General features: G+C 35.6%; 2 protein-coding genes, 1 non-coding gene and 1 pseudogene across 3 annotated transcripts; 2 read left to right on the top strand and 2 right to left on the bottom strand.

The window, feature by feature from the left end:
* Positions 1–4,616: 4,616 nt before the first annotated feature.
* On the bottom strand, positions 4,617–7,114 carry LOC107811006 (NAD(P)H-quinone oxidoreductase subunit N, chloroplastic-like). Its single transcript, XM_016635843.2, has 5 exons — positions 6,858–7,114; positions 5,518–5,882; positions 5,319–5,435; positions 5,140–5,225; positions 4,617–4,970 (listed from the first exon to the last, which is right to left on the bottom strand). The coding sequence occupies exons 1-5, from the start codon at positions 6,988–6,990 to the stop codon at positions 4,916–4,918; spliced, it is 756 nt and encodes a 251-aa protein (XP_016491329.1). The 5' UTR covers positions 6,991–7,114; the 3' UTR covers positions 4,617–4,915.
* A 2,016-nt stretch (positions 7,115–9,130) lies between these two features.
* On the top strand, positions 9,131–16,828 carry LOC107811002 (acylamino-acid-releasing enzyme). The gene is made up of 18 exons (XM_016635838.2): positions 9,131–9,484; positions 10,417–10,592; positions 10,776–11,079; positions 11,159–11,380; positions 11,581–11,790; positions 11,944–12,018; positions 12,244–12,382; positions 12,560–12,711; positions 12,810–12,892; positions 13,002–13,123; positions 13,235–13,313; positions 13,899–14,076; positions 14,524–14,584; positions 14,702–14,824; positions 14,896–15,093; positions 15,313–15,381; positions 16,254–16,330; positions 16,428–16,828. Exons 2-18 carry the CDS (start codon positions 10,442–10,444, stop codon positions 16,489–16,491), a joined length of 2,307 nt encoding a protein of 768 aa, XP_016491324.1. The 5' UTR covers positions 9,131–9,484; positions 10,417–10,441; the 3' UTR covers positions 16,492–16,828.
* A 764-nt stretch (positions 16,829–17,592) lies between these two features.
* On the top strand, positions 17,593–24,649 carry LOC107811003 (acylamino-acid-releasing enzyme-like; annotated as a pseudogene).
* A 2,079-nt stretch (positions 24,650–26,728) lies between these two features.
* On the bottom strand, positions 26,729–26,800 carry TRNAK-UUU (transfer RNA lysine (anticodon UUU)). Its single transcript has one exon. It is a non-coding gene; the product is annotated as a tRNA-Lys (tRNA).
* Between the last annotated feature and the right edge of the window lie 64 nt (positions 26,801–26,864).

Genomic DNA, 26,864 nt, shown 5'->3' with positions numbered 1-26,864 from the left:
TTTGCACGAGGTTTATGTCGTGCCGTTGTGATTATTGATACGCATGCGGTGGTATAAGACATGGGTGTTGATACGCATGCAGTAAGATAAGGTGGGCTTGATACGCGTGGCTAGTAGGGGAACTACTAGAAGCCATGTGGTGTGATAAGGTGGGCTAAAACGCGGGGTGCTATTTCGGAAAAATAATTTTCAAAACTAAATGTAAAGGCTCCAGCGGTGATATAAGAAAAGTGAGTTATTTTTATGATTTGAGACTACGAGGCGGTACCTCGGGAGTACCCCTGTTGACCTTCTCTATTTGCTGTATTGTTTGGTTATTGTTTCCTTAACGTGTGAAGTTAGGCTTAGCTAGTTCCCAACTTCAGACCTTTGAGGTGAAGTTTTCAAATTTCAGCCCAAAGGTACGGAGTTGTAAACTAAAGAAACTAGACTTTAACAATTCCAACTTTCAAACTTCATACTCGGGATTTTTAACTTTAATCCCTGAAAACTTCAGCCTAAAGGTCTGAAGTTTTATTCTAATTGAGAACCTACATTAGATCCTTTGGCAATTCCAACTTCAGACCTGATGGGCTGAAGTTTGAAACTTCATACCCGGGATTTTCAATTCCAGTTCCACAGATATGAGTTTCATTCTATGGAGCTAAACTTTACAAACTTTACGAAGTTGGCTATCATTTAAATAGGAATGGAGAAATGGCTATTTGTGCACTTCCCTGGTTAAAATTAAAAAATAGCCACTTTTCATCTACGTAATTGAAAAATAACCACGATATATTTGACCATCTTAATGAGTTTATTAGAAATAAATTTGAATTTAGATTACTTGTCAAATATCAAGGAAATTTTAGTGACTCACTTTCCAAAGTAGTTCTTGCAGGAAAATATGCTGTTACCTTAGTCTCTTAGATTTAATTTCTTTAATCTGCTACAGAATTATAGGAAGTTAAGTTGTTTGACCTTTTCATATTAGAATTTATTTTGTTACTATATCTCCATTAATTGAAAGTTTGGTGCATGTCTTTTTCTTTCCTATAGGCTATAAATATATTGTTAAAGCAACAGTTAAGACATCAACCATAACAATCATATAGTTACTGCAGTGCTACCAAAATACTTGGAAGAGAATGGAGAAGGCAACATTCCTTAAGATATTTTTAGTCTCTTTTTTGCTTATTTTATTAGGTAAACAATTTAGATCAACTTACCTATATTATATATTAAGTAGAAGTTCATATTCAACCAGGTTATAGTCACACTTTGTTTATAAATTTGAGGCAATGCATTTTTTTGTCAGAAGCTCTTTCTAACAAGTACTTATTTTGATCAAGCTTCCAAAATCTGCTTATTTTGAAAAGTATATGTTGTCAGACTTTCTAATATAAATAATTTTTCTGAAAAATAAGCACTTTTAACTTCCCAAAAAATTTACGCAACATGCTATTAGTATCTAAAAGATATCGCTCATACTTCAAAGATCGAATGTCTACTTTTATTTTTGCATTATATTAGCCAAAATGTTATAAATATATAGATATTAAATTATCCTTTCTTCTACAAATAATTTATTTTCATATTTATTCTATATATTGTACTATATATTTTCTTTTCTAGCAAATTGTAAGTATAGCAATTTGTGTCTTTTTATATGTTTAAATATGATAAGTCTAGTTAATTTTTTGTTTTTAATAACTTAATATTCAACAATGTCTCATTGATGCTAGGACATTCAAGCAATGGGATATTTTTATGCTCTAACGATGCCGATTGCGCTGGAATTATGAAATGCATAGACGCCGCAGATCCCAAATGCGACTTAACTGCAAAAGCGTGCTTCTGTCCAAAACCTCCGGCAGCTAATAATGGAGCAAAAAGAGTTCAGAAGACTGACCAAAAGTGATTTATGATTGAATTTTTCATTGGTAATAAGGATCAATAAAATTCCCTAGCTTATATCCATCTTTATATATGTTGGAAAAGGATATTTTCCATTTGAATTTATTACTTGCATAATGCATTTTTCCATCTATAAATTTCTTCGAGCCAATTTTGTTTAAGGGATTTAAGGAACTTAATTTTTAAAGATTCCTATTTGAGGACAACATTAAGTAGAAATGACATCAGGTAGCCACTCTAAAGGGCTACTATTTAAGAAATAGTCAGTGCGTCTTGAATTTCAGTTTTTCGGTTCAAATTTTGAGGACAAAAATGTTCTGAATTGTCCTGAAGTTAAGATTTTTAGTATTAAAATTCAAGACAAAATAAGTACAGGCTAATCTTGAAATAACATCCATGAGAATGACTATATGTGCACTTGCCTCTAAAATTAAACAGGATTCAATTAATCGAATGGTTACGGATGATTCAAATAGCGAAAAGGATAGCTTTGACTTTCTCTAAGTATTGCTGCATTCGGGTTTCCTGTACCACGTAGATTCCTTGAATTTAATTAATCACGAGTTGAACGTCTCTTTTCAACTCGATGTGTTCAATGCCGAGTCCCCTGTCTATTTCAAGCTTCAAACCTGAGTTTCATACTCGGCTTCATTATAGGTATATAACACATATTCAACACCTTTTGTCGGGAATTTTTTTTACTTCTTCCAAATTTGAACACTCTTGGAATAGTTCCTAGCTTCATCACTAGTGATAGAGTGACATTTCTCCACTTCTCCGGATGGTACGGAAAGCACTATATCGAGTTCAGAACCTTTAATATTAGATGACCCGTCCCCGTCTCTATAGAGGGTCCAAGTTATGAGAATGTCCTAGCAGCATGGGGTTGATATATGATATCGTACTCACTAAGTTCAACTAACAATATGGCAAGTCGCCCCGAGAGCTCCGGTGTATGGCCCCGACAGCAGTTGCTCGTAACAGCAAATACTATCCATCTAAGTCTTCAGGTAGGGAGAAAGAATCAAATATCTTTTCACCAAATATCAAAAAGTTTAACTTTTAATATTTATTTGTTTTTTTATTGTTCTATAATTGAATCAATGATATAAACGTTATACAACGATTCATAGTATACGCTTAGATTAATCATGATGGGATGGAAACAAAAAAGGGATCTTTACCTATCTATACTATATTGTAAACTTATTTACCCTTCATAGAGGAGAGGTTATTACTTAATTACATTAGCATGTACAATTTACTATTTATATACAAAATAATATATTAGACTCCAATCTTATCCATTTTAGGCTACATTCTTCTCTATTTTTCTTCTCCCTATAGACATTTCTCTCTCTGTTCCTATTCGATTCAGCTTTTGCAGATGACATGCTCAGAGCTTTGAAGAATGGTGAAGAAAAATAATTCAACAAGTTAAAAGCCATAGAACATACATGAAGCACCAATATAAATGGGTTACAAGAACTTTTTTTAGATGAATAAAAAAGAAATTGTCAACAAAAGTAGCGTTTGGAACAAAACTGAAACTAATTGATGGTGTAATTGAAACTAAACTGAATTTGGTCATGTATACATGAGCTTAAACTCCATTGATAGCAATTAGAAAGCTTAGAAACTTTGAATTCGAAAATCAAAATTTGCAAAATTATGTTTGTTTGGATTGAGTGTTGTTGCAAGTGATTGAGAATATCCTTTCGAGTTTATATCTCAATTTTCAGAGAATTTGGTGAACATTCGAGATGGTTTTGGTTGGAATTTCATATTGAAACTCGAAAAAAAAGACATAAACAAATTGTATATATATATTTTGTATGTTGGGTGTAGAAACAGTATACAAAATATCTACAACTTACATAATTGTATACAAGTTGTATATAAATTATATTTAAATTATAGTTTTTGACCGGATTCTGTACAAAATATTTGTATTTAAGTTGTAGAGAAATTGTAGATAAATTATAGATTATGACCGGATTTATATATATTTTGTAAAAAACTTTAGTTACTTTCTGTAAATATAAAAACTTAGATAAACCAGGTAAATAAGTGTAAAATCTCGTATATATAAGAAAAAGTCCCAAAAGAAAAAAGATTAATCATGATGGGCTCTACATGTTCAAGTTTTTATTTTATAATAATTTGTTATTTGATTTTTGTTCAATGTACATTAATAAGAAAATAAGAATTGTTTTAATAAAAGTTGTAATAGAATTCTTTTTTAAAACTAATGCTGTAGGTTGTCGCAGCTAAAATAGGAAGAATGTCTTTAATATTAGAACAAAGGAAGTTGTGTACTAATAATAACAACTTAATGTGCTCAAACAAATAAGATAACAATCTTTTATAATTAATTTTCTTTAATATTAATCGCCAATTGCTCGAGCTGTAATACTAGTTAGAAGTTTTAATTGTTAATCTGGTTGGCTGAACATTATTCTTCTTTTTACAGATAGACATGGGCATAGGGATAAGTCAAATAAATTGTTTAATACTTACTAAAGGAGGTTTCTGATTGCATATTTCAACAACAAATGAGTTTATATACTACAAATGAACTTGAATTTAGATTACTTAGCAAATTTGGTTCATTGATAGAATCTTTCAAACATATGTAGTTAGCACAGTTGGAAAGTTGACTATGGGATGATGCAAGGGTGCCATAACATAGTGGTTTAGTTAATTAATCAGAAGGAAAATGGGAGGGAAAATGCATGATTATATATAAGGTAGCATCTGAAATTTTTGCTGAACTTCATATACATTGATGTATACATTTGCAACACCTTAAGCAAATGTCTATGTTATAGTTTCAAGTTCCAATATACAACAACAACAACAAGGACGACGATCCCATTGAATCCCACAAGTGAGGTCTGAGGAGGGTAGTATATACGCAGACCTTACCCCTACCTTATGAAGGTATAGAGACTGTTTTTGAGAGACCCTCGGCCCAGAAAAAGCATAGTCAAGTTCCAATATGGTGGACTTATTATTCCTATGATTGAGATAAACCTGCAATTTCCTTGAGTGGCTTCCACATGAACTTTCTCCTGTACATTCCATAAATAGAATTGTCATGTAATGAATCAAAATATAAAAGGCTCCTATATATTCAAATATAAACATGAACTTTCTATAGTAAAATTCTTGTCCTAATTCCAGGTAGCTGTTGCATATAATGTTGTTCAACGACGAAGTATATGAAAAGGGAAGCCTTACCAGTTACCACACTCTGCGATGACCTTTACTTTAGGACGAAGCGTTGGAAGTAAAGCAAGAAACTGCAGCTCTGCCTTTGATAATACCTGAACAGTTTTAAGTCTAGAAGTTAACAGATCTAGCCAAAATACAGCTAACAAAATAATAAGACTATGCACATTTTAAGAGGTTGATTTAACCTTGGCTTCTATTATCCAAACCACTAGTCCTTTGGCATTTGGAGGAAGTAAAGAAAGCCTATAATCAACTTCTGGAGGAAAATACCATCTAGCTATTGGTTGCTTCCCAACATGCGCCTGCAACATCATTATTGCAAGTGCAAGTCAATCAGATTGTATTTGAGAATAAGCATATTGCGCGCAGATTACTATAACTTACAGGGCAGACAGGGTGAAACTTAGTAAGAGTGGTTTCAGGATCACCGAGGCCACGAGCAGAAAGATCCAAGAAATGATATCCTTGGTATTTAAGACGTGTAAGGTAGCGCCCTTCATAACCGCCTTCGTGTGGAGAATAAATTGCTAAGGCTTTGTGTTCTTCAACATCTGATAACCATTGGCCTAAATCCAACTTAATGAGATCTCCACCTATGAAGTCCTCAAGTTCAATGCTACATCTAACTACTGTTTTCTTTTGTCTTCCCACTGATCTCAGTCTTCTCATTGTCATAGTCTTTGACGTGCTATTTATCTGTACTCGTTGCTTTTGCAGACCGTAAGACAGTAGTGCCCCTTGATAGCAGGCTGCAAATGTCATTTTAGTTCAAATTTTCATAGTACAAGGGGGGAAGAACAAAGGCACCATAATGAAAACCACCATATTTACTTATGACTTTGTAAAAAATAAGGCTTTGGTTTATTTGTCATAAATAAATGATTGACATGTATATTTACAACCATCTCTTGTTCCCTGCCTACATAATTTTTTTGGAAGTGAGTCATGGTAAGTTTAAAGAGTTAAAAAGACTAAACCACAATTGAAGCAATGGCATCAGTAGGTCTAGTGGTGAAAACAAAAGTGTAGAATTTAGGTGCACATCACCAGTACGAACCCTGCTGCAGACAAAAAGTCTAGTATTTAAGTGGAAAAGAATAGAGGAGCGGACCCATTATCTACTGAATTTCGAACCATAAGCCACACGCGCTAGAAATTTCTCGATTATTAAAAAAAAAAAAAAAAAATACGGTAACCGGTACTCCATTGTAACTGTGGTCTGTGGGTTGACTGTGTGTCTATTGATTGAGACAGGACAATAAAATACAATAATGCTGATGAAAACAATAACTAGACATTGTAAATTTACATTGTTAGGCCGATTATGTCTACGATCACGAGCGGGCAACAACAACAACATACCCAATATGATCTTACAAGTGGGGTCCGGGGAGGGTGGAATTAACAGAGACCTTACTCATACTTGTGTGAAGTAGAAAAGTTATTTCCGATAAACCCTCGTCTAGTAGCGAACCAAAAAATTGTGTTCAAAATTTGAATACCTTTTGCCAGTAGGCTATGCAAGGTGTTCGAAGTCTATTTTTTGATTACTAACAAGTAATACTTTAACCTACGCACAGTATAATTTGTCAGCTAAGGGGATTCAGTTGACCACCTTTAGCCACACATAGCTTCGCCCCTGGGCCTCGTCTACAACCTCGAGCATAATAGAACAATGTATACTATAACAGAAGTGTATCGAAGACGAGGTTCAGGGGAATGACCTGAAGAGGAACATGGTTGTTCCTCAGTGGATAATGTGACATTTGGACGGTGGCGAGAATAGCCATTATTCTTGATCAAGAACCTGCTGCTGCTGCTGAAGGCATAGGAGAGAGTTGAGGCAGCAGTTGCCATGTTTGTGGGAGTAGCTACAACAACCACTAATGAGAAAATGGACCATAGAAATGGAACAAGAGTACAAGACTACTATCTTTTTAGCTATGAGCAACAGCCTTCCAATACTCTTGTCTTGACTAAGATGTCTACTTTCTTCCTTACCACTCAATTTATATAGATGATAAAGTTTGAGGGAAATGGAAAATTTCGAGAAAAAAAAAACAAGAAAAGAAAAACAATTCCCATCCTTTTATTATGAGTATATATTTACTCAAAAAAATGGATGAGAAAGTTTGAGTAAGATCGAAATTTTTGAAAGAAAAAAGAAATTATTTTTAATATGGCAAACTTGTCATATCTTAATTTTTATATTTATAATAAATAAATTTAAAAAGATTGTTATAAAGAAATCAAAATAAGAAAGGTAATCGTAATACCATAAACCACGAGGGATGTTAGTGTGATGGAGCGAAACGTGATGGGAGGTCTCTGAAATGATACATATATTATATTATTAAAATGTTACACTATTGCGTTTGGCCATAAGTTTTGGAAGCTTTTTTCTAAAGAATTTTTTTAAATATGTGTTTATTTATAGAATTAATCTAGTTTTTGGGAGATTTTGAAAATCAAAACTTCAAATACCAAATATAGCGTAAAAATTGCATGGGGCACCCTATTTGGTCTCCCATTTGTAACTTATACCCGTTTTATTTTTCCGTTTGCATCCGTACCCATTTTTATGTTAAAAGTATTTTAAAAAGATAATTTTGCCCTTCTTTAATAAAAGACTATTGACAAACTGCAGGACAAAAACTTAATCATGTTTAGGCTGAAATTTTAGCAAATAAACTAAAAAAAAATTCAACTTGTTTAGACTGAAGTTTCGGATAAAATTCAAAACAAAATTGTAGACTGCGTTACAAAACTCCAACATGTTTTGGTATGAAATTTTAGCAAATGAACTAAATAACTTTAGCATGTATTAGCAAAAATTCTTTAGAAAATTACATACTGCAAGACAAAAACTTAAGTATGTTTAGTTTAAAGTTATAGCAAATTAACTAAAAAATTTCAGCATGTTTAGTCTGAAATTTTAGCAAATGAACTAAATAACTTCAGCATATTTTGTCTGAAATTTTAGCAAATGAACTAAATAATTTCAGCATGCATTAGCAAAAACTCATTAGAAAATTACGTACTACAAGATAAAAATTTAAGCATGTTTAGTATGACGTTTTAGCAAATGAACTAAAAAATTTAAGCATGTTTAGTCTGAAGTTTTAGCAAATGAACTAAATAACTTAAGCATGTTTAGTCTGAAGTTTTAGCAAACGAACTAGATAACTTAAGCATGTTTAGTCTGAAGTTTTAGCAAATAAACTAAATAACTTAAGCATGTTTAGTCTGAAATTTTAGCAAATGAACTAAATAACTTCAGCATATTTAAACTGAAGTTTCGGATAAAATTCATGACAAAACTATAGACTGCAGGATAAATAACTTCAGCATGCATTAGCATGAAGTTTTAGCTTTAATGTGAAATAACTTCATGCTATATTAGCCTGAAGTTTTAGCTTCAACATGAAACAACTCTATGCTATATTAGCATGAAGTTTTAGCTTCAAGGTGAAACAACTTCATGCAAGTGTGATTCTGAAGATGAATCTGGACGAATTTCTAATTAAGTTACTGAGAGGAGAGGAGGAGATCGTTTTATATCTTTCGTCAGGGGTGTAATTGTCATATTATTATGGATTTTTTGTGAGATGACTACCAAATCAATAATTTTAAAAAATAGGGTACATGTTAAAAGGTGATACAAATATAGGGTACGACTGCAAATCCCCCAATATAGCTTAAGACCTCTTTTTGGGCCAAATCATGACAATTTGGGACTTATTAGCCGGAAAAAAAAAAAACTTTTTAACATGTCAAAACTTGCCAAAATTCATGTCCAAACACATTTTTAATTTCAAATCAAACTTCACTCAAATCAGTTTTTTCCAAAAAATATATGGGAATCCATATCCATACATGCCCGTAATAATCCATTAATCTTTTCAATTACAATTGAAAAATAATACTATAAGGACGATATAAGGACAAAAGTGATTTTCAAGTTTATATTAAAAATAAAAAGGAAAATGAGAAAATCACGGGGAAGAAAAAGAATCTTGGACCATGAGGAATATATTATCTTCCTCTTATCTTTAACAGAAATTCACAAAGCAAATGATTGGCAAATTATTTGACATGAGTCTTATTCAGATTGAAAAATAAAGAATCTTGGAACATGAGGAATATGTTAGTACACCAATTTAGAGTACCAAGATTCACCACTGGAGCTGCTAACACTATTACTCTGCCACCCTTTTGTTATATGGGCGCTCCTCAACTAATTCCGACTATTCATTTCCTACTCAGTTGACAGTTCTCATTGCCCTGTTCATCTCTCTCCGGAATTGTCCATTTCAAGCAGCTATCCTTCAGACCCCTTTTGGCCCTTCTTGTAAATCCTCTCTCTTTATCTCTGTGATTCTCAATATGTTACCTTATGCATATATATTGTTATATTAGACAGTAGATTGCATTCGTTTTTGTGTATTCATGATGTTGATTAAGTCTGCAAGTTTACTGTTTGCTCAATTATCTGTACTGTCTCTCTCTTAGGTTTTGTTTAGGGGTCATTTGATACGCGGGATAAGGATAAGGTAGGATAAAGTGTGGTACTAAATTTAGACTATGTTTAGTCGGGATAAATTTATACCGTCAACCATAGTATAAACTTAGTCCCAGACTTAATCGTGAATATCCCAGCTAATCCCACTTTATCCCATCAAACTTGGTATTATTTTATCCCATGTGGGATAAATTAGTCTAGGGATCTATAATCCCGGGATAATTTAGTCTGCGTACCAAATTGGTGCACATTTGGTGAGAGTTTCTGCATAGTATCCATTTGGTGCACCAAGGATTTATGCTTGACAAGTTATTAAGAATCATGTTTAAATGGTTAATTCTACTGTGTACATTTACAATTAAGCTTATTTGTTACTATTACGATCAAGAAGAGTGTTTTTGGGTTGTCATGAGCACCTATGATATTGAGGGTCATGAAAAGGTGCTGTAATCAGGAAAATTAAGTACAGTTTCTTTGTTTCAAGTATTGTTTTCGCGTTTTTTTTTTGTTTTCCCTGGTGTCCAATATCCCCTTTGGGGCCTCGGCTAATTTGAATTCGCGCTGCATGAGGTCTATTAAAGGGGGAAACGCTCCTTATCAGGATTTTTTCCATTATTGTTTCAGTTATTGGTCTTCACGTTGATTGCATGCCTATACATTGTGGTGTTTCTCTTTTTTTTTCATGATTATAAGCTAAAAAACGACTTGATGCTATTATTTTTTCTATATTGATTGGTCCTTTGTTGTGTGCCAATTTCTAGATGACGTTTGTCAGTTTGCTCAGAAATGGAAAGTGCTGAAGCCAGCCCTCTCAAAAGATACCCTCTAGGTTTGGATGAAACCTCAGAGGAAGAATACTCTTCTCAGTCTACTTTGCTCCAAGATTTTGCTAGTATCCCTACCATTGACAAGGCATGGACTTTCACATCTACCAGTGGTATGAATCCGTTTTTCCCATCATTTTTAATATACTAACTTTTGATGATAAAAATGACAATATAGACTCTGAGGATAAAGAATATCTATTCGTGAATTATTGTTTTTCTACTTTTAAGAGAGAATAATTGTTGTTCTTCAAAGCTGCTGAATGACCCTTTTTTGTTTTTTGCTGCATAAAAAGGTTCTCAGTGTATGTTCTCAATCAGCCAGTCAAATCTCCTTGCCAACAAAAACAGGAGATACATATTATCTAGTCATATTTCGAAGGGAAGTACAAATGGTGTAAGCTTTCAATGGGCTGCCTTCCCTATTGAGATGCCTAGCGGGTCGATAATGGTTCCATCACCTTCAGGTTCAAAGCTTCTTGTTGTTAGAAATCCTGAAAATGATTCTCCAACCAAATTCGAGATTTGGAGTCCATCTCAAGTCGAGAAGGAGTTTCATGTCCCGCTCTCTGTCCATGGCTCTGTATATTCGGATGGATGGTAAAATATCTTACCTACTTGAGGTCTCTGATTTTTCACTTCACCATCATATGGTGTTAGTTAGAATTTGTCAATGCAGGTTTGAGGGAATTTCTTGGAATAATGATGAAAACTTTATTGCGTACGTCGCTGAGGGGCCGACTCCCTCTAAGCCCGTGTTTAATCATTTAGGGTACAAGAAAGGGAATTCTACAGATAAGGAATGTGGTAGCTGGAAAGGTCAAGGTGATTGGGAAGAGGACTGGGGGGAAACTTACCCTGGAAAAACAGAACCTGCTATTTTTGTTATCGATGTTAACAGGTATCATAACTTATATTGTCTGCTTATATCAGTCTACAACAACAACTACACTTCAGTCCCAAATAAGTTGGGGTTGGCGATATGAATCCGCATTCCTTTCATTAAGCTCAACTCATATCATCATTATTACCAAAATAAGTGCTTATATCAGTCTAAAGGGTAAATATTTGATTTCTCTGGACAAATATAAATTTGTGCAGTGGAGAAGTACATCCTGTTGAAGGAACAAGGAAACTTAGTGTTGGACAAGTTGTGTGGGCTCCAGCTTCGGGAAGCTTGCAACAATATCTGGTTTTTGTTGGGTGGCCATCAGATACTAGAAAGTTGGGCATTAAGTATTGCTATAATAGGCCGTGTGCGTTGTACGCTGTTAGAGCTCCATTTTCAAAATCAGAAGATCACCAATCTGGGTATGTAACTTGCTACTTTTTACAGATGAAAATGTTTTGGATCAGCTGCAACTCTTCCTGTGTGAATATAGTGAACAGCCGGCCGAGCTAGGGAGAATTTCTTTATTTTTCATTTATTCTCCTACATGTTTGATGGAATTTTTACAATTTCAGAACTAATGCAAGTGAAGAAGCATCTCCTGTTAAGCTGACACAAAGAATAAGTAGTGCATTCTTTCCTCGTTTCAGGTATGTCTGCTTATACAGATGCTAGAAAGACGAGACATGTAGATGAATAAGTAACTATGGAATTAGTGAAAGCATGTTGCTACTTAGTCTCATATCGCTCTTATTTGATTATTATCGGGAATCAACAATAGCTTCATAAAGGATCTGTCACTATCTTGTATAGTTTCTAAAGTTAAGTTTGTTTGAAAAAGTTAAACTAGCTATTAGTTTTACTGAATTTTCCAGCCCAGATGGAAAGGCCCTTGTGTTTCTGTCTGCAAAAAGTTCCGTAGACTCTTGGGTACATTCTGCAACTCAATCACTTCATAGAATTGATTGGTCCCCAGATGTGAAGCCAAGTCCAGATGCTGATATTGTTGATGTGGTATGCTCTGTCTCTGTTTTACTAACTTATATCAGCACTTTGAGGCTAGTCAATGATCGTTCATTGTTACTTTCATTATAAAGTTAATACTCTTATTAATATTGGAAAAATCTCCCATAGACTAATTAGTTCATTGTTACTATTTTTCATTTTTTCGTTCTTATGTGGCAACTGCAGGTTCCTGTTGTGATGTGCCCCGAAGATGGCTGTTTCCCCGGCCTTTACTGTTTTAATTTGCTAAGAAAACCTTGGCTTTCTGATGGATATACCATGATTTTATCTTCTGTCTGGGGAAGCACTGAAGTAATACTTTCAGTGAATGTGTTGAGGTAACTATGGCTAATGTGACTCTATTTTTCACTAACATTATGGTGTCACGGATTTCTTTGAATTTTCTCTGGACTAATGATTTCTTGTTAATCTATAGTGGAAAGGTGTCACGCATTAGCCCAGAAAATTCGAACTTTTCTTGGAGCTTGCTTGCGCTAGATGGCAATAACATTGTTGCTGGTAAGACTCGCATCTATTTTGCACAAAGTGTTTATCTTTGTATTATTCATATACTTGTTTATTCTGATCAATCCAATTTGAATAAAGCTGATATTTATCTGTTTCAAAGTCTGTAGCAGTCCCGCTGATGTTCCTGAAATCAAGTACGGTAGCCTTGTCGTAAAATCATCTGCGGAGGCCTCATGGAGTTGGCTAGATATTTCAAGTCCCATATATAGATGCTCTGAAAAGGTTCTTTTTTTTGTTTGTTCATTAACTAACGTATCATGCTGATTGTTCTGCTCGGTGTTTACTTGTGAGAATAACATTTCTGATATCCATATCCATCTATGATGCTCACAGGTTATTTCTCTGCTGTCATCCTGCCAATTTAGTATTATTAAAATTCCAGTCAGAGATGACTCCGGGAACCTTACAAAAGGTACTAATTCGTCATGATCCGACTAAAAACTTGCTTATAGATGTGCACATGGGCGTTTTAAGTTTTGAGGAGAGATCCTTTTATGTTGGGGAGATCAACTTCTTGCTTTGTACACACTACCCTCCCCAGACCCCACCTGTGGGATTATACTGGGTTTGTTGTTATTGTTGTATCAACTTCTTGCTTTAACCTTATGCACTTATGTCCAGATGAAAAGACATTGTACTATCCTACACTTTTAACTGACATATAGCATATACATCTTGATTAACTGACATATTAGTGTCAGAGAACTACAAAGAAAGAATGTTTTTACAGCAATATTGAATATTAGTCAATAGTGTTATTTAACTATGTGTTAGGATGAGCGAATGAACTGTTGATGGCTCTGTCTATTTTTCTTGGTCACTCATTGCAAATGTTTGATGAGGGTTAGTAATTCCCTTGGAGCTTGAGCGGGAGGTTTATCATATGAAACTCTGCATGCTTATGAGCTTTTGTGCGATTTGCCAAGTCAATTTCCAAATTAGTGATCTATAATAATTTTCTATAACTGTAATCACGACCAAGTTTAATTCTTTTCAGGTGCCGGCAACCCATATGAGGCTATCTTCGTATCCTCCAAGTCTAAGAGCCATAATCTGTGTGATCCGCTAATCGTTGTCCTTCATGGGGGTCCTCACTTCATTTCATTATCAAGCTTCTCTAAGTCCTTAGCTTTCCTTTCCTCAATTGGTTATAGCTTGTTGATTGTTAATTATAGGTGAGAAACTTTCATGCCTCCTGACTTCTGAAGGATGCTGAAATTTATTTGAGTATGATGAAATACTAGTAATGCATATGAAATAGCTTGATGAATGTTCAACCCCATAAATTGAAAAGCAAAGCTCATCAAAAATAAAAACTCCTAAAGTTTCAGAATTTCCTCAAGATATTGAGGGAAATTGCTGTTCAATCTAATTATCAACTTGTAATACCTATTCCTATTTGGTTTGACTTTCGAGAATGAGACCTTTTCCTTGTAGGCAATCCAGACCAGACAAATACTAAAGTAATTGCTACTCTCTTGTTTGAGGCAATCCAAGCCAGACAAAGTGCATATATAGATTTGCTACTGTTCTAGAAACATTTAATTGAGGTACTTTGTGTTAGGCTAAGCGACAGTTATCACCGCGATTAAGTTCCCTTTCTTTTTATTACCTTATCTTAGAGGCTCCTTGGGATTTGGTGAGGAAGCACTGCAATCTCTTCCAGGGAAAATTGGATCACAGGTACTTTTCTGCGGTCCTCTTCTTTTTCTTTCGCATAAAAGTTTCTTTCTTATTAAGGATTTGAAGCTGAAAAATGTTCTTCCTCATTTGTAATTTTTGATATATAAATGTGAGCAGGATGTTAATGATGTGCTAGCTGCTATAGATCATGCTGTTAATATGGGACTCGCAGATCCAGCTAAAATAGCCGTGCTTGGCGGCTCCCATGGTGGATTCTTGACGACACACTTGATCGGCCAGGTCTACTAGTTCTACAAATATTGGCTTAATTATGGTTTCTACAATCTATTCATTTGCTACTGTTTATTCAGGCGCCAGACAAGTTTGCTGCAGCAGCTACAAGGAATCCTGTTTGCAGCCTTCCTTTGATGGTTGGTACAGCTGATATCCCTGATTGGTGCTATGCGGAGACGTTTGGAAAACAGGGAAAATTGATGTATGCTGAAGCTCCTTCATCTGAACACCTTGCTGTCTTTCACAGCAAATCACCGATATCACACATCTCCAAGGTCTGCTGTAACCAACAAAATGTTGATTTGAAAAAGCTTTCCATTTTACACAACCGTGTTTCCCATTATAGAGTAAAACTTGAAATATTATGTTTTCTAGATTTCAGGGATAACTGGTAATAGTTGTATAAGAAGTAAATCATGTACCTATGGATGCAATTTTCTGGATCCTATATTTCTGAAATCATTCCTTACATCTTTGTTATTCTAATGTTGCAGGTCAAAACTCCTATACTCTTCCTGTTAGGTGCCAAGGACCTCCGTGTACCAATATGTACAGGATTGCAAGTAAGATTTATTATCGTCTTCGTCTTACTTCTTATATTAATACATGTTTACATTTCATTCTCAACATGATATTGACAGGTTTGTATTATCATGTATAGTCGAGGGCAATGGCGAAGCCAGAAATGTTTCCAAGGGTGTTCAGACTTGAAAGAACTAAAAAAAATTCTCAACAAAGGGCGTTCAATATATATTTTATACATCTAAAAGCAATATTTTACTTATATACACAGTGTAATTTTTCGTAATATTTCGGTGAAGGGTGGTCAGTTGACAACCCTTTGAAAAAGGTGGCTTCGCCCCTTGTCGAGGGTCTATTGGAAACAACCTCTCTACCTTCACTAGGTAGGGGTAAGGTCAACGTACACACTACCCTCCCCAGACCCCACTTGTGGAATTATACTGGGTTTGTTGTTGTACATTGCAAGGATCATTCATTTGCTTTAATGTACCTGCATTGAGCGGGTGTGTCATGAGTGTGGGTTTTATGCAGATTCTTGAAGATACACAAAATATTAGCGAAAACCTGAACACGCCATATTAGATACTTACACAGACCCATACCAGATAGTTGAGTCCATGTAACATAGATTCCCACAATGATGATATATTTTTCATTTTTCACCATTAATTCCTAGTATGATTATATTGTTTAGAAGAATATCCAGTGACTGGCTCTACATTAAGGCAAGTAATGCTATTCTTTTTCTATTTATCAGTAATCTTTTTTAGAAAGGACTTTTCTTGAACAAGTCAATGTAATAACTTCTGCTCCGAATATCAATTTAGAAACATGAATAAGTGAATTGTGGTTAGTCCATGTTATAAGATGTATAATTTCAGAAAGTAAATGCTTTTCCTTTCGTTGCACGCAGTATGCACGTGCATTGAAGGAGAAAGGAACTGAGGTCAAAGTGCTGGTATTTCCCGAGGACAATCACGCAATTGATAGGTAGGATAGTCCTGAACCAATTTATGTGCATCCTTGGTAGTGCTGAGTTTGATATTGTTTTCCCTTCGAAACTTAACCTGTTTCTGTCTTTTTGCAGACCACAGTCTGACTTCGAAAGCTTTCTTAATATTGGAGTGTGGTTTAAGAAGCATTGCAAATAGACATATATTCTTCATATCTTGGCAGAGATTTCATACATTCCTCCACTCTCACTTGCAAGAAGAAGATGAAGTGATTTGCAGGTCAAATTTCAGAACTGCCCCTCAATAAGAACGACGATTATACTCCTCTCGTTGACGTTCAAGCTCGCATCTGAGTTGAAGATATGAACACTCTAATAACATGTTTTACCTAAGGAAAGTTGTCATATATATATATTTGACCTCTGCAGTGACTGGCCATTCAGCACTCATTGTCAAACTCAAAATGTATGTAAAATAAACTGACAGTTGCTTTCGTTGTACAGTTCAATAAATCATCAAAAGGACTTTTTCTTCATTTATGGGAGCAAGATTTGTTAACAGTTTCTTATATAGTATTTCTCATACGCAAGAACAGATTGTAAAATTTTCCAACTGTATTGTGAACTGCAGATAGACAGGAGTTGTAAGATTTTTTAAATACTAATATTTGATGATATTATCTCCAATTTCTATTTGGTATATGTACAAAGTTAAATAACATCAATTTAAAGAAAGATATGATCTTTCAACTTTTTAACAACATAATAAAAGGTATTATTAGCTTAATATGATTTCGTTTTTAGTCTTATCAAGTGAAAAATGAAAATTGTAATATACTATTTGATTCATGTATAGTTTCTTGCTAGTTTTGCTCACAAAATAGGTGTACTTGTTTGCTAAATCTTAGTTGAAGCAAAATACTGACATTTAAGTTCTCTAAAGAATTAATCTAACCTGATTTAGCTAAAAATTCATGATATTGGTATCAAAGAGATTAGGATAGAGGAAGTAGTTTAGAATGAAACATATTACATTATTCAAATGAGTGGAGGGATACTTTATACTAAAGTATCAAAATAATATTCCGATGCATAATTTATTGAATAGAGATCAATTATTTTTATCCTTAAACATCAAATGCAGCTTAAATTAATAAGACTTATCCAGATATAAGGAATATATATTTCCAATTTTGAGTTAAAATTATTGCCCGAGTACTGACACAGTAAGAATGATGAGACACTCAGAGGAAATGAATAAAGAAAGTCAATTATAGATGCTCTTTGGCAAGTGGGACATAATAAATGGACAAAACAAAAACATTGGAATTTAGTGACAAACTGATCACTTCTGCTGCTACTCTACTCTTCTCCTTTCCTCCATTTTCATTCCAATTCTCCTCAACTTATTATCAGCTAGATCATTTTTCATTCTCCATGTAAGCTTTCTTGGTTTATCTTTATCTGCATGTGTGACTATGAGTATCATATATACTGTGTGTCTGTATATGCATAATTTTGTCATTAAGTTTTTCTCCTCTTTCTTTGTGTCTGCTAGCCAAGAATTATCTTTTTATATTCAGAATGAGCTGAACAGTCCTAAAATATTACAGTTAGAATGCTGCAAAAGAAAGAAGGTTGAAGGAATTGATTCTTTTTCTTTGTTAAAAGTAGGTATCAAGAGTAATGAAAGTGAGGCGTGATCAGATTGTTTTATCGGAAACAACCTCTCTCTACCCCGCAGGGTAGGGGTAAGGTCTGCGTACACACTACCTTCCCCAGACCTCACTCTTGAGATTATACTGGGTTGTTGTTGCTGATATCTTGGTGAACGATAGACATTGAAACCAATAATGGATATCCGTCTCTTGTAGTTCTCTAAAGCAAATTATCACATAATTGTAGTTCTTGTTATTTTAGTTCTGCCTAACCATAATTGAATTTTGTCAGTTTGCTTGCAAATGGAAAATTCAGGAGCAAGCCCTCTCAAAGATATTCCTGTTGGTTTAGATGCATTTTCAGAAGAAGAATACCATTCTCAGTCTACATTACTCAAAGAGTTTACTGAAATCCCAACAATTGAGAAGGCGTGGACTTTAAAATCTAACACTGGTATTGCTACTTTGGTTCTCTCTAGTTCTTCTAAGGAATAAATATGTACAAAAGATGACTCGTTATGTTCTTTGTTGTTTCGCGGTTCAGGAGGCTCACAGGTTATGTTCTCAATTAGCCAACCTAATCTCTTGGAAAACAAGAAAAGGAGATATGTATCATATAGTCACATTGCCAAAGAAAGAGATGATTCTGTACAATTTCATTGGGCTGCTTTCCCTATTGAGATGTGGACAGCATCTTTGATGGTTCCCTCTCCATCAGGTTCAAAACTTCTTATTGTTCGAAATGCTGAAAGTGATTCTCCTACTCGCTTCGAGATTTGGAGTTCATCTCAGGTGGAAAAGGAGTTTCATGTTCCTTCATCTATACACGGATCTGTATATTCAGATGGATGGTAACTTTATTTGCTATCCAAAAAAGTACTGTATCCTGTGGTAATAGCATTAGCAGTCATTAGTTGTTATTTCTATCGGTTGCCTGTCTCAGGTTCGAGGGGATTTCCTGGAATTCTGACGAAACTTTGATTGCTTATGTTGCTGAGGAGCCTGTTTCTGCAAAACCGGCATTTACATGTGTTGGTGACAAGAAAGGGAATTGTCCAGATAAAGATTGTAATAACTGGAAAGGTCAAGGGGATTGGGAAGAGGGTTGGGGCGAAGCATATGCAGGGAAAAGACTACCTAAGCTTTTCGTAATCAACATTAACAGGTTAATATAGCTGATATCTGTTAAAGTAGTTTTGGAAAACTTTATCATTTAAACTTGATGAGGGAACCCTTTAATGCAACATTCTGCAGTGGCGAGGTACGCGCTGTAGATGGAATAGAGAAGTCAGTGAGTGTTGGACAAGTTATTTGGTCTCCATCAGCAAAGGACTCACTACAATATCTAGTTTTTGTCGGGTGGCGATCAGGGACGAGAAAGTTTGGTATCAAATACTGCACTAATAGGCCTTGTTCTTTGTATGCTGTTAGAGCTCCTTCTTTTAGATCAGAACCAGAACAATCTGGGTAGGTTGCTTGCTCTAAAGAAGCCTTCTTTTTTCAAAGATTTCGACATCTTGCTTACGCTAAAACATTCATTTCTATTTCCACTGAACCGACCAAGTATTTATTGATAAAATTTCTTTGATGTTCTTGTAATTTCATTTTTTTCCGTCTTCAGAACGGATGCAAACCTATCGGCAGTTCTGCTGACAGAAAGCATAAGTAGTACATTCTTCCCTCGTTTTAGGTATGTCTACTTTTTGAATTGTTGGCTCTCAACAACTCCTACCAACAAAAGAAGAAAGCAAAAATGGAGGAGTAACGAGAAATAAAGGAAATAAGAAATAGGTGAGAAATAAAAAGAAAACAATTCAGAAGTTCACTTTGAGAGGCCCATGCATTTTATTTCCCTGGCTTACTTTTTCTTTAATAGATAAAAAGGTGATATGGTTGCATAGCCTAGTGGAAAACATCAATTGTAAAGTCTAATTAAATAACTTTTTCGAACTATAACATAAAATCTGACAACCCCATTTTTGGTTTCTAAATTCTCAGCCCAGATGGAAAGTTCCTGGTGTTTTTAGCTTCAAGAAGTGCTGTAGATTCTGGAGCGCATAATGCAACAGATTCACTCCATAGAATTGATTGGTCCATTGATGCAGAGCCATGTCCGCATAACAAAATTGTTGATGTGGTAGTATTTTTCTGCTTTGCTCACAAACTTATACGAGCGGCTGAACATTGGCGCTCACAACTCTTGTTGAATTGAACACACCAACGGCATAATTATTTCACCTTTTCCATTTTCTGAGTTCTTAAATTTGTTGTTTCACTTATCAAGCTTATTAGATAAACCATGTGCTTATTGGTGTTCAATGACATGTATAGGTTCCTGTTGTGATGTGTGCTGAAGATGGAAGCTTCCCTGGGTTATACTGTTCAAATATTCTTAGTAACCCGTGGATTTCTAATGGACGCACTATGGTTTTATCATCTGCCTGGGGCAGCACCCTAGTTATACTGACCGTGGATGTCTTGAGGTAAAGCGGGGAGACCATTCTATCTCCATCGTACTCAAATGTTGTATATCTTCCTCTGTGTTCAACCACATGCTCATTACTTTCAGTGGAGACGTATCACGAATCAGCCCTAGCACATCAGAGTTTTCATGGGATGTCCTTACTCTAGATGGTGACAATATAATTGCAGGTAAGAGTCAATATCGACTGGGGAATCTTAGTAGCTCAGTTGGTTGGAAACCTGAACTTTCACCTTACTAGAGAGAAGAAGTGGACCTAGGATTGAAGGTCAGGGGTGCACTTTTGGATTCAACCAAAATCTGTTTTGTATAGAGGGTGTCCACTACTAATATATCACTATTTTCTAAAGACATATATATGTATACTTGAAATTTTTGCCGAACTTTACAGGTGGCGGTGACCACTCTTAGTATAGCATAGGTCCGCCTCTGTTGGTGAGAGTTTGATTCCCCACCTTGTAATCTCCTCCCCCATTTCCCCTTCTCCTACCCCCTATGTAATAAAAAGACTTTTTAACTAACAAAAACAACTTTTCATCGATCCCAAGCAAGTTGTGGGTCAGCTATATGACTCTCTTTACTAACCATGTTGCTCATTTAAGCTAACATTTTAACTTATCAAAAAAAGTCATGGTTGACACCTGAAATCTTCTGTTTGATAAGCTTGAAAATGTATTGCCTAATCAAAAACCAAGAGAGTCTTCTAATGTTGTTTATATCTTTGAAGTATGTAGCAGTCCAGTTGATGTTCCTGAAATCAAGTATGGTTGTCTTGTCACGAATGCCTCTGATTACACCAGATGGAATTGGCTAGATATCTCAAGCCCCATAACCAAATGCTCCGAAAAGGTGAATATACAACAACAACCCAGTATAATCCCACTAGTGGGGTCTGGGGAGGGTAGTGTGTACGCAGACCTTACCCCTACCCTAGGGTAGAGAGGCTGTTTCTGATAGACCCTCGGCTCCTCCAAGAACTCCCCACCTTGCTCTTGGGGTGACTCGAACTCACAATCTCTTGGTTGGAAGTGGAGGGTGTTTACCACGAGAGCAACCCACTCTTGTCCACATTGTTTAAACCCTTTAGGGCTAGGCTACAACGAATAAAGACTAGCCCAGTCCTAATTATTTTCTTGCGACTCTTCAAAGGTGAGGTCTTTGCTGTCATCCAAGGAGTTCTGTATAATGCCGGTACCTGTTAGAGATTTCTCTGAGAACCTTACAAAAGGTATGTGATATTATAGCATGTCAAGAATGTTTGGTGGGTGTAATCTCTCTTTTTTAACCAACAGATGTAACATTAATTTTTAGCTCAATTTTATGTTTCATTGCTTCTAATTTATCGCGTGAATCTAATTCATGGTAGGTGCATGCAAACCTTATGAAGCTATTTTTGCGTCATCCAAATCAAAGAAGCATGATGCATGTGACCCGCTAATCGTAGTCCTTCACGGGGTCCTCATTGTGTTTCGTTGTCAAGCTTCTCAAAATCTTCAGCTTTCCTTTGCTCGCTTGGATTTAGCTTGCTTCTTGTAAGTTACAGGTAAGTTAAAGAGTAGCCTAATTACTTTTTGGCATCTGTGATTCTTGCCAGGAAATGGCGTCTTTGAGTAGTCGACAATTGAGATTTACTTTTGAGTGTACTATAACTTGTGCTGAACTAGCAGAAGATGTGTGTTACGTTATAAATCACTTGGTCCAAATCTCACATTAAGATAAACTGTAAACTTGTAAAGACAGATTCCATATAAGTTTATCTTTTTTATCTTGACATTCATGATTCACCATAAGATTTGTACGTGGGAAAATGAGTTACCAAAACAGTATTTGCTATATATTTTATGCTCAAACTGCCATCTTATAAATTAAGCAATATCTTGATTACATTACAAAACCAATTTCTTATTGAGGTATTTCCAGAGGTTCTCTGGGATTTGGTGAGGAAGCATTGCAATCTCTTCCAGGGAGAGTGGGTACGCAGGTGCTTTTCGTCCAAAGTTCTTTACGACAGCCCATTGCTGTTCTCTCCAATCATATTTTTATCCATAATGATAATCATTCTTTTAAGTTCCTTTCAATTGTTTCACATCCACAGGATGTTAATGATGTACTTGCAGCCGTAGACCATGTCATTGATATGGGACTTGCCGATCCATCCAAAATTGCTGCTGTTGGCATTTCCCATGGAGGATTTTTGACGACACACTTGATAGGACAGGTTGAATAGTTCCACAAATTACCTGTTTTTACTACACCTAAATCCACTTCTACTAAATGTTTGCGCGTGGCCATTAGACCAAACGTTCTGATACTTCGTTTATACGGTGATATGAAAAGTTAAAACTATTCTATTCTTACTCATGCATTCGTATGCAGGCACCGGACAAGTTTGCTGCTGCAGCTGCTAGGAACCCAGTGTGCAACCTTGGGCTAATGGTTGGTACAACTGATATACCTGATTGGTGTTATTTTGAGGCATTTGGAAGTGAAGCAAAATCAACCTTTACAGCAGCACCTTCAGCTGAACATCTTGCTCTATTCTACGACAAGTCCCCCATTTCACATGTATCCAAGGTATATATGCTTCATCAGCTGGTTGTTTTTTGTTGAAAAGAAATAAAACTTTTATAACCTAGTATAATTTTTCTCATACTATCAATGTATTTTAACATGTCGTAGTAGGGTAACCTGCGTTGCTTTTAGGTTACTAATGATCTCTCTTTTGATGGACGGTTAACTATAGTTAATCTGTTAGGCAATTTTAGGTGATCTGATAGTGACCGTCAAGATAAAGAAGTTAAATTCTTATTGAAGAAAGGCTACCAGGTTTTATTGGACAGGAGCGTAGAACTTGGCAACTGAAACGCAAAGATTATAGTCATCATTTCACATCTGTTCTTTCTACTTCTCATTGACATCCAAACAAAAAGAAACTGGAAATGGGTGGGGAAAAAATTACAGTTAATTCCTTTTAGACATACAATTTGCTGGTGCATATTGGAATTTACATGGCACTAGATTGTTTTATCGATGCTCCTATACTAACATGGAGGTAATCTTGCAGGTCAAAGCTCCCACGCTCATGCTATTAGGTGCTCAGGACCTTCGCGTCCCCATTACTGATGGATTACAAGTATGTACATTTCTTTTTTTTGGGACATAAAATCGTAATAACAATGGAAATCATCGCTTCCTTGGCTCCTTTTTGTCGCTTGAGTTCTCCAATTTTATCCGAGTCTAACAAGAAAGAATCCATTCTCCTATTAATTGGGACTCTGAATAAAAAAATCATTCAGCTCATTTGACCATCTTGTGACAATGAAGTTAAGTTTTCGTACAAATATGAACACTTCCTACAGTGCTATCGCGCTCTCTTCCATTCTGATGGAGAAACTTTAGTCCGTCTTGCCTGCAAGTTTGGTGTTTGATAAAACATTGTGTCTCAGTAAACATGTTTTGTTCTTCTGTGTCTGATGCAGTATGCGCGAGCATTAAAGGAGAACGGAGCAGAAGTTAAGGTGATGATGTTTCCTGATGACATACACGAGCTCGATAGGTAATTGTGTTCCTTCCCCCTAAATTTGAGCACTAGTTTTCTTCCCTCACCTGAGATGATCAATAACCGTTTTCCACTTATCCATCAGTGTAATTAAATTTCATGTTATGCTATGTAGTGAGATCTAATGCCATGTGTTTACTTTTTTGGCAGACCAAGAACAGACTTTGAAAGTTTTCTTAACATTGGAGTGTGGTTTGAGAAGTACTGCTCATAGATTGCCACATTAATCAGTGTTTCTGCAACAAGAATAAAGGACAGCCCAGTGCACACGGCATATTGCGTTCACGCAGGATGCCCTTTACCGTAATGTAGACAGACTACCCTAGTGAACGCAAGATGCCTTTTACCGTAATGTAGACAGACTACCCTAATGCAAGCATTAATTGTTGCTTATATGGCTCGAACGCATGACCTATAGGTCACACGGAGATAACTTTACCGTTGCTCCCCGCTCTCCTTCCTTTCTGCAACAAAAATGTTTAGAGATTCACGGCCTGCTCTTCCAAGAAAATGAAGGTCATAATTGACTCAAATTCATCATGATCATACTACTATACTAATAAATTGCTTGTAATTCTCTATATAGCACTTGAAAATATGTCTCTTATTAATCAAATGCATAGTGCACTTTTTCAGGGATAAGTGCTCCTTTTTGCACAAACCATGAAGTATTTAAAATTCCTTTTTTCCCCTTTTTGCTTATGGCCATTAAATTTTTCCCGAAATTCCAGCAGTAACAAAAATTGGAGACTGAAATTATATACTCCTTCCTCCGTCTCAAATTATCGGTCATAATTTTTAAAAAATAGTTGTCTTAATTATTTTTTTTCATTACCCTTAATAGTAATTGTTCTTGAAGACGGAGATAGCACATAAATAGAATAAATATTCAACGAGGAGAAATTATATTTTAAGACATAAACAAGGGTGAAGTAGTCCAAAACTCCTAATTAATATTTTTTTAAGGGGCGTGTAAAAGAGAAACACGACAAATAATTTGAGACGGATGGAGTAGTAGATAGATATCGAAAGGGTCTTCTTCGGAAAAAGAAAAGAGCGATTGAATAAATATTTCCTTTATTGTAATTCGTACGACACATCTAAGGATGCGTACTCACTACCCTCCTAGACCCCGCGTATGGGATTAAGCTAGGTTTGTTGTTGTATCTATGTTGGAACGTAATCAAATTGTTGAAACTACTTTACAGATAATATTTTTCCACGACTTTTAATTATTTTGAGAGTTCAAATTCATTTAACTATTCAAAATTTAAGCATTGTGGTGATTCTTTTTCTTCGAATACTACTAAAAGAATATACTTCCTATAAGGAATAAAAAGAATCTAGTGTGTAATCAGAGAGGCATGTTTCCGGTAGAACTTAGGCTCAAAAAAGATACAAAAGTAAAGCGGATAAAAAAGCTCAGGAAAGGTAAAAGCAAAAAATAACAATAAGCAGTAATACCAGCAAAACAATCAGAAAACCAAAGTATAAGAATTGTAATAACAAAAATTTGAGAACAAGAAATACGAGACTATTACTACTACAGGCGCTAGAACTACTGGTACAAAGAAGACGATCGGCTACCTAATCTCCTGCCCTAATTCTCGACCTCAACATCTTTCTATCAAGGGTCATGTCCTCGGTGAGCTGGAGCATCGCCATGTCTTGCCTAATCACCTTTCCCCAGTACTTCTTCGGTCTATCCCTACCTCTCCTTAGGCCCTCCACGATCAACCTCCCACACATCCTTACTGAGGCATCATCGCCTCTTCTCTTCATATGTCTTAACCATCTAAGTATCGTTTTTCGCATCTTGTCCTCCACCGAAGTCACTCCCATCTTGTCTCAAATAACTTCATTCCTAATCTTATCCAGCCTAGTATGTCCGCACGTCTATTTCAACATTCTCATTTCTGTCACCTTCATCTTCTGGACATGGGAGTTCTTGATTGGCCATCACTCAGCCCCATACAACATAATCGGTCTGATCACCGCTCTGTAAAACTTACCTTTAAGTTTTGGTGGCACATTCATATCACACAAAACACCAGAAGCGAGCCTCCATTTTATCCAATCCCCCCCGCGATACGATGTGTGAATTCCTCGTTAATCTCCCGATTCTCCTGTATAACTGACCCAAGGTACTTGCAATTGTCTCTCCTAGGAATAACTTGTGAATCCAACCTCACATCCCCGTCCACTTCCTGATCCACACCACTGAACTTGCACTCAAAGTATTTTGTCTTGGTCCTGCTCAACTTGAAATCTTTAGACTCTAGAGTCTGCCTCCAAACCTCTAGTCTTGCGTTAACACCACCTCGCATTTCATCAACTACAACAATGTCATATGTGAATAACATGCACCGCAACATCTTCCCTAAAATGTGGCGTGACGCACCATCATATAAATGTAATATATTTCTATCAAATTAATTCCTTAAATATCTGATATTTTTTTCTTTCAAAACTACAGATACATTCTCTCTATTTTATTTTAGACACTTTTATAATTTGAAGGGTTAACAAATTTTTCCTTTGACTCGATTTTCAAGAAAAAAAATGAATTTTAAAATTTGTGCTTTATACCCATTCTTTATCTTAAAAATTTAACGTTCTTCAGACTATTTTATTCATTTAGGTATTTTTCAAAAGAATTGAGTAATATATAAGTCAAATTCAAAGAAAATCCACATAAACCCAAGACAAAGTTTGACTACCAAAACCAATTAAAACCCGCCGTCTGTGGGGATCGAACCCACGACCACGTGGTTAAAAGCCACGCGCTCTACCACTGAGCTAAGACGGCTTTGTGGTAGTACACACTTACATTTTTAAATCTATATAATAATAATTCTCCAGTCTCAATTTTT

Source organism: Nicotiana tabacum, chromosome 14 (assembly GCF_000715075.1).
Source record: "Nicotiana tabacum cultivar K326 chromosome 14, ASM71507v2, whole genome shotgun sequence".
In the NCBI taxonomy this organism is placed as follows: domain Eukaryota; kingdom Viridiplantae; phylum Streptophyta; class Magnoliopsida; order Solanales; family Solanaceae; genus Nicotiana; species Nicotiana tabacum.
Note: the sequence above shows the minus strand (reverse complement) of the source record. Positions and strands in the feature narration are given on the sequence as shown.

Coding starts and splice junctions, on each gene's coding strand:
- LOC107811006 (XM_016635843.2), bottom strand. CDS start 6,990: ATGGCAACTGCTGCCTCAACTCTCTCCTATGCCTTCAGCAGCAGCAGC. Junction 5,436..5,517: donor AGTTTCACCCTGTCTGCCCT/GTAAGTTATAGT, acceptor ATGATGTTGCAG/GCGCATGTTGGGAAGCAACC. Junction 4,971..5,139: donor ATCGCAGAGTGTGGTAACTG/GTAAGGCTTCCC, acceptor TGGAATGTACAG/GAGAAAGTTCATGTGGAAGC.
- LOC107811002 (XM_016635838.2), top strand. CDS start 10,442: ATGGAAAGTGCTGAAGCCAGCCCTCTCAAAAGATACCCTCTAGGTTTG. Junction 11,381..11,580: donor TTTGTTATCGATGTTAACAG/GTATCATAACTT, acceptor AAATTTGTGCAG/TGGAGAAGTACATCCTGTTG. Junction 14,825..14,895: donor CGACACACTTGATCGGCCAG/GTCTACTAGTTC, acceptor CTGTTTATTCAG/GCGCCAGACAAGTTTGCTGC.